Below are 11,572 nucleotides of genomic sequence, written 5' to 3'. Positions count from 1 at the left end.
TCTTCAATTTGATCAATTATTAGCAATGGTAGAACCTATTATTACAAAAGTACACTGCACAAGAGAACCGTTGCATCCAGGACTGCGATTATCATTAACGTTGCGATACCTTGCATCTGGAGATAGTATGGCGAGTCTACATTATCTGTACCGCATAGGTAAATCTACTGTGCCAAAAATAATTGTCGAAACAACGGAAGCGCTTTGGCTGACACTACAGCCTCAAGTACTTCCTCCACCAACTGTACAAACATGGGCTAAAATTGCAGAAGATTTTGAAAATAAATGGAATTTTCCAAATTGTATCGGAGCAATTGATGGAAAACATGTTACTGCACAATGTTTCAAAAATACGGGATCAGCTTTTTACAATTACAAAGGCACATACAGTACTGTTTTAATGGGAGTTTGTGATGCTGATCTTCGCTTTACATATGTTAGCATCGGTTCTGCTGGTAGAGAAAGCGACGGAGGTATTTTTCAAAGTCTAGATTTTGGAAGATGCATCGAAAGAGAAACACTGCCATTACCTCCACCTAAAGTCTTACCGGGTACAAATACTTGCCTTCCCGCAGTATTTGTTGGTGATGCAGCGTTCCCGTTATTGAAGAATTTGATGCGACCATACCCTGGTGCTAACTTGAGTCCAGAAAAAACTATTTTTAATTATCGCTTGAGCAGATTTTGGAAGATGCATCGAAAGAGAAACACTGCCATTACCTCCACCTAAAGTCTTACCGGGTACAAATACTTGCCTTCCCGCAGTATTTGTTGGTGATGCAGCGTTCCCGTTATTGAAGAATTTGATGCGACCATACCCTGGTGCTAACTTGAGTCCAGAAAAAACTATTTTTAATTATCGCTTGAGCAGAGCAAGACGTGTAATCGAAAATACATTTGGGGTAATGTCAGCCAGGTGGAGAATATTTCGACGACCAATTGTTGCGTCACTTTCAACTGTAGATAGCATAGTTAAAAGTTGTGTGGTGCTGCACAATTGGCTTCGAGATGCGGAGCTGAAAGTTTTGCCTGGTCAGAGAAGATATGTTCCAGTAGGATTTATAGATGTAGAAGATCACTATGGAAATGTACAAGCTGGTCAATGGCGAAACGGAGAACCACTTGGTGCACTTCAAGGTTTTGCACCAAATGTATCAAGAAACTCTGCAAATGACGCCAAAATAATTCGAAATATCTACACAGACTATTTTATGAAGGAAGGTCACGTACTTTGGCAGTGGAATAAGCTACCTGACTTTCAACGGGAAGCGTATATGCAACAGGCAGAAGGTAAATTGATTAAAACACATAATTTTTAAAAAATGCAATCGATCAAGTTATATTTTGTTCCTCTGCCACAACTTGAGAAAGCGCTTGTAATACAAGTGTCTTTAAACGTAATTTCGCATTTACGTTTAGATGCTGTAAATCCCGCGATATAGACAAATAGAAAAGGTCGTCTGAATTAATGGTGTCGGTTGAAGTTCGTTTTTCCACAAAGTTTAAAATTGCCTGATCGACCGCATCTGTACGCGTTTCAGTCAATTGCCTTTTTCCTAAAAAAAAAAAGTTAAATATTAATATCATATCTATTATTTATATCAAATTTTCGCAATTATGTGATACATAATCTTTATTATTTTATAGTGAAGTAAAATTTGGCACATTAATCAACTATTCTCTTTTTACTAATGCATTGTATAAATAAGATATTCAAGTAAATCAGTTGTAAGATAGAAGCACTGCACAAACTGTTTTTTAAAATACTTAATTAAATAATTTAAATGTGTGATTTATTTTTAAATAAAGAGATACAATAAATTTACCTCGTTTTGCAGGTTGGGTCTGATTTTGTTGAGAATGGCTATCAGAATAGCTCTCAGAATGAGGCGACATGCTCGGAGGTCGAGATTGAGCTCTTGGAGGACGAGGCAAAGCACTATTAAGCGAGACACTATACGGACAAGGCGAGGCACTATTAGGACGAGGCGAGGCACTATTAGGACGAGGCGAGGCACTATTAGGACTAGGCGAGACACTATTAGGACGAGACAAGGCACTATTAGGACGAGGCGAGGCACTATTACGACAAGACAGTATACTTAACGGACGCGGTGGACAGAATTGTGTTTGTCCTGCCTGCCTCGTATTAGTATCCTGCATATTGTCCACTGTAAAATAATGTTTAAAATGTTGTATAAAAGTCTTGTTTAAAACTATAATACGCATAAAATACTTTCTACAAAAAAATTTTTTTCCATGTAGTACATACTTTAGTTAACATTTTATTGTGTATATATACACAATTACTTTATAATTATATATATATATATATATATATATATTTACACAAATATGTTTTGTTTAATTTACCTTGAAACTCTTCTTCTGTGTCATTTTGCATATATCCTTCTGTTTCAAATGTCTCCAATGGTACTGGCGATGACGTATCAATGGATGATGGACGTTTAATGACAAAACTTTGGCAGTTTGTTACAGTTCTAATTAAGAAATTATAAAACAAAAATTATATTAGTTTATGTAAAAGCATACTATTTATGAAAATGAGGAATTGACAATTACAATCGTCATTCAAATAATAATTCCAGTAAGCAAGAAATATCAAGAAACATTTCAACTACATTGCAGTAACGTTGTAAGTTGCTGCAATATAGTTGAAATGTTTCTTGCTCACTGGGATGACACTAACGTCATGAATTTTGCTATGCTATCAACCACATCAAAATCATTATAACTTTACCCTGGTAACACAATCTGATAGCTCAGATACGTCCCGAAGAAGTGCGCAAGAAAACAGTCCAAAATTGTGACAGAAGTGCATAATATCTGTGATTGAACGAGTACTTACTGTACTATTGCACCAGTCTGCTGTAATAGTACAGTAAGTACTCGTTCAATCACAGATATCATCAGATTCTGTCGCAATTTTGGACTGTTTTCTTGCGCACTTCTTCGGGACGTATTTGAGCTATCAGATTGTGTTACCAGGGTACATTTAAAAAAAGTAAAACTTACTTGCGAGGTTCCACTACATCCGACAAAAAACTTAAGCTTGCCATAAGTGGCCATGGAAAATAATGATGAGCTGCTTGCCCACTTTTTGTTACGGACTTCTTTTTCTCTTTTAGGTACCTATCTCGAAGCTGTCTCCATCGGTTCTTCACAAACTCATCTATTTAAATTTATCATAATTTTATTATTGTTAACATTATAAATTTTTTTATACCTAAAAACATATTTATAAATTATTTCAATTCTAGAAGTAATTTTATTTTATTTTGATAAATACTGGCATTGGGTTATAAGAATATGACTTAACTTATAATAAAAACTCAAGAAAACTTTATTCTATTTGTATTTTTAAAATGAGTGTTCTTCGATAAGGATCAGGAAGTTTATAATACATTTTTTAAGGGACGCTAGAAATGTTTTTCAAACAATACATACCAGTCACATTAAGTTCCTGAGCTACCTGACACCACAATTTTTTTTTTAAAACGTTGTCTCTATACTCTTTGTTTTTTAAATCCCATAACTGCGGGAGGCTTCTGACGTAATGAATAATAAGTTCATTGACGTTCTCAGAATTATATTCCACATTTGGCGAATTTTCATCGTTGATCGATTCCATGGTTGATAGCTGGTTTCATACGACATAACCTGCAACGTCAGCTATAAACATTTAGTGGTTTTCACCAAATTCCGAAAATCTCCGACGGTTCTCGACTCTAGCCGAATGACGTGCGGTAGTGCGGAAAAATTAAAATATTTTGATCTCAACGCAGTACGGTGCGGCATGCCGGAACTTGACCTGCGCCTGGCTCCTGATTGGTCACCGCAGCATTTTCCGGATGTATGGAGTCTTAGCATTATCAACGCAGTACGGTGCGGCATGCCGGAACTTGACCTGCGCCTGGCTCCTGATTGGTCACCGCAGCATTTTCCGGAGCTCACCGCATGTATGGAGTCTTAGCATTAGTTTCGCCCGGCTTCGCTGTGCTTGCAGCTCGGTCGAACGAGTCTCCGTGAACTCTACGTCGCGTTTGTTTAGCGTTAAGCGGTTTCCGCCTTTCCGCCCGGACTCTTCGTCGCGTTTGTTTAGCGGTAAGCGGTTTCCGCTTCGCGTCACCGAGTTTATCTCGCTGTACTCCGATACGCTTGCAACTCGGTCGGCCCAGTCTCCGTGGACTCTACGACGCTTTTGCTTAGCGGTACGCGGTCTCCGCTTCGCGTCACCGAGTTTATCTCGCTGTACTCCGATACGCTTGCAACTCGGTCGGCCCAGTCTCCGCGAACTCTACTACACGCTTGCTTAGCGGTAAACGGTTTCCGCTTCGCTTCACCGAGTTTGTTTCACCCGACTTCGCTATGCTTGTAGCTCGGTCGAACGAGTCTCCGCGAACTCTACGTCGCGCATTTGCTTAGCGGTAAGCGGTTTCCGCTTCGCGTCATTCCGTCATCGCGGCTTCGGAGTCTCGCGTTTCGCCTGTTTGATTCATGCAAGAAAAGGAGCTTATTTCTATATAAGTCTATTAGTCTTGATGCGCGTTTTCTTTATTCCGTCGCATCGCGATTGACATGGGTTCTAATTGGCCCGCTGGCCTCGCGCGTGTCTCCTACTATCGTCGCTCGAGCTCGCCGCTGCTGCTGCGTCGCCTCCTCTGGCCGATGGCTCCTCAGCTGTTGGCTCGGTTGGTCGTCGGTTGGTGCAGCCCAGCGGACGGCTGCACGGTCACCTCCCACTACCGTTTCCAAAATTGTATAAAAGCAGAATCTTTCACCCTCTCGAGAGTGTGGAACGAGCCAGGAAAGGTCGCATATCTTATACTTGTTCCATCTTCCCATATAAACCACTTGTATCGTAAAAGTTCTACAATAAATACCATACTCTTTTATATCAAAAGAAAGATAAAGATTATTGAACCTACCTTCGACGGATCCAAGGAGCCATAATCTACATCGCCGACCAACAGCTAATTATCCTGGGGTTTTACCTCCTTAACTGCAAGAAAAAGAACCCATCAACGGAGACGTTCTGCTGGATCGAGCTACCTCGCATCACTCAGGACGTCACAATATATACTTACAGGAAAGTAAAATAAGATACCTGTTAAAGTTTGAGCCCTTAATATTAATATTAACAGGTCGCTCATCGCGATTTTTTATTTTTTATTTAGTAAGATAGAAAAAATTTTATAATTATTTAACAAATAGTAATACAGCATTGCACTACATAGATTTTTGTAGTAAATTTACCGTTCTACAAAAAAGATCTCTTATCATTTTTTCATAAATTCAACCGTTTAAAAGATATTCAAAGTTAAAGTTTGATAAATTTTATAAAACTTGTTTTTGCTTCTTATGAATTTTGTATCATATCGACTATAAAAAATTATGAAATAATCAATATATATTTTTATAGAAAATTTAACGATCTACAAAAAAGGTCTCTTAAATTTTTTCATAAGTATAACAATTTAGACAATATTAAGGTTTAAAGTTCAAAGTGTATAAAAATTATATCGTCTAGGTTATATTTATGAAAAAAATATAAGAGACCTTTTTTGTAGATCGTTAAATTTTCTACAAAAATATGTATTAATTATTTTATAATTTTTGATAGTCGATATGATACAAAATTCATAAGAAGCAAAAACAAGTTTTATAAAATTTATCAAACTTTAACTTTGAATATCTTTTGAACGGTTGAATTTATGAAAAAATGATAAGAGATCTTTTTGTAGAGCGGTAAATTTACTACAAAAATCTATGTGAAGCAATGCTGTATTCAGTGATGGTAGAAATGGGATCCTGCGCGCGCATGCGCATACTCAGATGTTTTAACCGCGTACATACGTTAACGGTCCGATGGGCGCTACAGGCACAAACAGGCGCAGAGTTTTGGCGGGCAGATAGGAGCCATGAAAGGACGTGAGAAGGTAAGTAAATAATGTAATATTTATAGCAATAATAGTAGTAGTAGTAGTAGTAGTAGTAGTAGTAGTAGTGTATAGTGCAATATTAGCATTATTTTAATAATATGGAAGGAAATACTTCTAAAGAAGCCGTTAAGAAAGAGAGTAGTAGAAAGTTTAATTTTTCATGGCTAGATTTAGACATTTTTAAAGGATGGTTGGCTCCCCATTTTGATAATAATAAAGCCTTTTGTACTGCATGCCAAATTACTATCACGTGTCACAAGTCATGTTTAATTAAACATTCAAAATCAGACAAACACGTGGAAAAGATAACTCAAAGCCTCAGTAATATCACTAATAACAATACCTGTAATTCGTCACTTTCACCTAAAGATAAAATAAAACGCGCCGAAATAAAATTATCAGCCCTTTTTGCAGAACATAACACCAGTTTTCAACTTTTAGACCATGTAATTCCTTTATTAAAAGATATTAACTTAGAGCCCGAACTTATGCAATCTCTTTGTCTAGGCCGTAAGAAATGTCAACAAATTATCAAACATGTAATTGCAAAACGCGAAACAGAAGAACTTACTAAAATTTTACAGACACATAAATTTTCAATTTTACTTGATGAAAGTACAGATATTGCAGATACAAAACTGCTTTGTTTATTGGTTAAATATGTTTCGCCTACAGATAAAAAAATTAAAACAAAATTATTTCAGTTAATATCATTATGCATACAGTTGACAAAATCAGAATAATACGGAGAAAGGCACACAACGCTTAGTTCACCTTCCAGGTTTGTATCGCAGAAGAACAACCTGAAATAGTTTCAGGATAAAATAAATTAAAATGCAATGCAATGAGACACACAATAAAGAAACAGGTTATAGAATGCAAGTATTAAAAAAATAAAAGCAATAATATAATATGAAATAAATGTTGCAAGTTGCGGGAAGCAAGTATGATATTGCAATAAATATATCGTACAAAGTGACAACAGATATTGCGATCTGAGTAAAGTTATGTGAATAATATGACGCTAGTAAAGAAATGTAAGGTGGAATACAAATATAATAATATAAGTAAAGCAGATAAGTCAATGAAAGATATAGAGCGAGTAATTTAACACAAGTGAGTAAATGAAAGAAATAATGCGAATAGTGTTTCGGTAGTAAATCCATAAAGAAAAAAAGCTAATAGTATAATCCGAGTAAATTACTGAAAGATATAATGTGCGTATCGCCACTCAAATATAACAATATTAGTAGTGTAATACCGATAAAGCCCCGAACATAACGGTAATGCAGGTATAGTAATGTATAAGAAATTTGATGCGGTCAGAATAAACCAGATATTACAATCCGAGCTAATTAATGCACGTAATATGTGTAACACCAGTAAATTGACGCATGATAGACAACATGAATAATGGGGCGCAAATAAAGTAACGTAATAAATATTACTATACGAATAATATCACGAGAATAAATCAAAGTAAAATGCAAAAGTAAAATGCAAATTATGTAACGCAAGTGGGTCAATATGATTACAATGTAAAAAATGCAACGCGAATAATATATAACGTATAAGTGAGTCAACGTAAGACCCGTCGCAAATAATAAATGCAACTAAATTAACGCCAGAAGTAAAATATAAGTAAGATAACGCAAATAAATCAACGCAAGGCTTACAGTTCGCAAAATGTAAAGTAATCGGGAAATCTAATACGAACACGCGCAACGGTTGTGACGTGACATTTGTCACGTCCGCCGCCCAGGCGATAGCTCGGCCGAGGGGAAGGTCAGGGATGGCGCCTCGACTCGGGTCGAGGAGGGGCTACCTGCGTTAACTAACCTTTTTTAAGAAACATTCCGTAGGGATGACAGGTGGTGTCGGAGCGTGGGGTCACGACCTGTTGTAACGACGATAGTCGCGACGAGGGACAAACGGGCGCTCGGAGGACGCACGACGGAGTGGTCGGCCGACGGGCGGGCCACCGGGACCTGCCGCTGGAAAAGCGCCGGGAATGCCTCGCCCAGCGTAACACGGCCCCGCCGCAGCATGAACACGGGTGCGCCACCGCGACTGCAGCGCGGATGGACGACCCACACACTCACCCGACGGCACCCCAAGGGCCGAGCGGCGCCGCCACGGTCTGATCAGCCGGGCGGAAAACCGCGAGGGGCCCACGCACAACCAGCAGCCGAATCGAATGTGCCGCGGGAAAAATGGCGGAAATCGTCTGCAACGTCGCGAACAGGGCGACGCACACAACCAATCAGCGGGGCGGAAGAACTGCGAGCTTGAGGGCGCAAGTGCGGGGGTCCGGCGTGGTCCCGCCGAACCGACCGCTCCTCACTGTCGATCTAGCCGCGGACGAGGAGCCACCCTTGGAGGAGCGCCCCGACGCGACGCCGCCGAGCAGCAGCGAGCAGCCAAATTGTAAGATCTCCACTCCGGTGCTGCCTATTCATTGAGGGCTCGATCTCGGTCGCGACACGGTGCCGGAAAGGCGTATATCGAGTAGATTACCGTGTGAATCGGCCTGATTACGTGTCGTACTTAGCTACCGGCTCCCGCCGTTGTGGATGCCGGGAAGATTATCGCGGCTGTTTGTCGGGATCGCGGGCACGTGGCCGGCCGAGATCGTAGCCAGAAACAGTAAAAGCCCTACTCGAAAGCTTGCGTGTGATCGGCAGTCAATTCGCGTATAGCGTCGTGTGCGTCTTGTGAATATTGTGTTTAGTGTTGCGTATTACGGTATATTGTCGCGTGTCGCGTACGGAAGTCCCGTGTGCGTGTCGGGAGGGACCGCGCCGGGCACCTTGGGGTGCGTTGAGGTGCATCGCGGGCCTCGCGGATATCTTGCGCCGTGTGTGCGGGCAAATATCGTTGTGTTTGCTCGCATAGGAGTCTCGCGAGCGCGCCACTCGGGCGTTGCATACATTGTGTCGTGCGGGTGAGAATTGTTATGTCGAGTGTATGAGAATCGTTTGCGTCGGGCGTGTGAGAATCGCCGAGCGTTCGGGATCCGGAAATTAAGACGTGGGCAGATTGACGTTATCGCGGGGTCGCGCTTAGGATAGAAAGCTTCGCTCGCGAAGGGAGCCTCGCGTGCGTGAACATCACGCACTTCGCGCGTGCGGTAACGGCCGCCCCGAGTACCGCGGTAATATCGGCCATTTGAGCGGGATCCGGCCTTGGTTTCCCGATACGATTTGCTCGTTTGTGTTTATTGAATGAAATATATCTATTTACTATTGTTTATTGCCGGGCTTTATTTCTGTGTTGCTTGCGTTACGCTCCTTCTCCACCTTCATCCCTTTCACGCGGAGCTACGCCCTGAGCTTGTGGCGAGATTAAGGAGGAGAACGCCATCGAGACGTGGTGCGCGTCTATAATCGCACCTAGCGCCCAATCGAATGGTATCGCCCGAGACCTCAGATACAAGAATTACGGTAAGAGAAGTGACTTCGTTATCCCCTTCGAGCTATCGTCCAGTGGTCGGCGGATTAATTTGTAGCCGCGCTCCCTCGGCCAGCGAGACCGAGGGAAATCGGGTTGCAGGTTGTACACAATACGGTAACCGACGCGACGAGGGGGTAAGTTGAGGCGAGGTGAAATTCCTGACGATGAATGTAAACAATTGTAAGAACTTCGAATCGCGTCCAGGCGGCGAGACGCCCCGGTCATGACGGAACACACGATAATATTCAATAAAACGAAGTAATTACACTAGCGCAATAACACACGGCCATAGCCGTCGCGTGCCCGATAGAGTGACTCTAATAAAGAACACACTTGTCGCGAAAGAGATTTATCCGAATGACTTCGGACGTGCTCGAAAGAGCAAGCAATTGCGTGGTACACGCTTATCCGATAAATCGGATAGATGATAAACAGAGTACTTACCGTTCGTTGCCAGATCGTCAAGGACGATGACGACAAGGGATCCCAGCACGGAATGCTCTGTCCGAGTCAGAGATGCCAATTTCGAGCCTCTGCCCGCTGCCAGCACGCGTGGAAGGGATAGCTCGGCCGGCTTCGTACGATTAGAAGAGCGCAGACATACATATCTGCCGTCTCTTTCTTCCCCGAGCGGCTCGAGCGCCGCTGTAGACCGTAGGCGCCGTAGCATTGGTTACCGACTTATCTCGTGCGTCTATTGTATCTCGCGTATCTCCTCAGATGATAATAAAATATTGTAAGATATAATAGTGTTACGCCCGTGCTGTTCGCCCGTGCCGTGCGCTCATGTGGGTCGCCCCGTAGCGAGAAGTTGCGGGTCGCCTTAGCGACGGTTGATTGTATATAATTACGCTTGTCAGATTTGGCTCTGAACTTCGTATCTAACGGACGTGACTCGTTGTATCTGAGCAATAAATCCGTTCTTTATAATAATAGAGAGTTCCTTTATTCCCGGTGACGGGGAATCGCGGCGCGTTCGGGAGTGTGGTGATAGTGTGAGTGTGACGAACGCGCGGCGAGTGTAACATTTTTGGGGGCTCGTCCGGGATCGGACGAGCGAAGATCGGACGAGCGAGAGATACGATACGAGCGACGAGCGACGATACGACGGCCATGTCCAGCACAAGGAAGTGGCTGAGGGAAGCGACTCCGCAGTCGGGCGCTACGGAGACGTCGGCGGAAGTTGTGACTCTCCAGGCCGTCATACGGGAGATCCGCCAGATGCGCGAGGAACACGCACGTAGGGAGCGCGATTATGCGGAGACGTTCCGCCGCCAGGAGGAGGAGCTCTGCCGTCTCCGCGGGATTATCTCCAACACAGAGCTAAGTCCTTCTATTAATAGAGCGTCCGGGGACTCGAGGGCGCGAGACGCGAGCGGCGCGGAAACGCGAAACGCGTACGCGGGAGAAAGAGCCACGGTCGCGAGAACCGCGGTCGCGAGCGGCGCGGAGGTACGGTCGGTGCGCGTGGGTGAAAGTGTCGCGGTCGCGAGTGAGCTTGGATACAAGCTGAAACCCGACACGTATGACGGAACCGTCTCATTGCACGAATATTTCTCGCAATTAAATTTAATCGCGCGGGCGAATAATTGGGATGATGCTACCAAAACGATCGCGTTGGCTTCGAGCCTGAGGGGGAAAGCGCGCTCAGTTTTGGAGACGGTTGAGGACGTCGAACGACTGGATTTCGCTGAGCTCAAAGCAAAGCTTGAGCTGCGTTTCGGGGAGGGACGACAATCGCAGAATAGCTATGTCGCGTTCACGAATCGTAAGCAGAAATTTGGGGAAGATTTGGCTGCTCTTGGTTCCGAAATCGACAGACTATCGCGCCTGGCGTACCCCGAATGCCCGTGTGAGTTGCGCGACAAGATCGCTTGCGCGCAATTTGTTACTGCCGTCTCGGATAGTTTCATTAAGCGAGCGCTTCAGATGAAAGGTATTACCTCTCTGAATGCAGCCGTCGAAAGAACTAAAGCACTTAGAATCATTCAGGGAGACAATTATAGAGAGAATTTTAATAGAAATTTTGCGAAAAAAGGAGTCGAACATGCGGGTGATAGTGTGAGTGTGACGAAAGCGCGGCGAGTGGCAAGACCGGACATTTCCGGTCTGAATGCCCCGAGGAAGGGAAAAACGCGATCTAGTCAAACTTTGCG

General features: G+C 43.0%; 1 protein-coding gene and 1 pseudogene across 1 annotated transcript; one reads left to right on the top strand and one right to left on the bottom strand.

The window, feature by feature from the left end:
- Nucleotides 1–326: 326 nt before the first annotated feature.
- LOC139817731 (uncharacterized) lies at nucleotides 327–1,974 on the top strand (annotated as a pseudogene).
- On the bottom strand, nucleotides 1,333–3,879 carry LOC139817730 (uncharacterized). Its single transcript, XM_071786029.1, has 5 exons — nucleotides 3,469–3,879; nucleotides 3,037–3,193; nucleotides 2,374–2,501; nucleotides 1,827–2,171; nucleotides 1,333–1,556 (listed from the first exon to the last, which is right to left on the bottom strand). The coding sequence occupies exons 1-5, from the start codon at nucleotides 3,650–3,652 to the stop codon at nucleotides 1,333–1,335; spliced, it is 1,038 nt and encodes a 345-aa protein (XP_071642130.1). The 5' UTR covers nucleotides 3,653–3,879.
- Nucleotides 3,880–11,572: the final 7,693 nt, after the last annotated feature.

Source organism: Temnothorax longispinosus, chromosome 8 (genome assembly GCF_030848805.1).
Source record: "Temnothorax longispinosus isolate EJ_2023e chromosome 8, Tlon_JGU_v1, whole genome shotgun sequence".
Lineage (NCBI taxonomy): Eukaryota > Metazoa > Arthropoda > Insecta > Hymenoptera > Formicidae > Temnothorax > Temnothorax longispinosus.
Note: the sequence above shows the minus strand (reverse complement) of the source record. Positions and strands in the feature narration are given on the sequence as shown.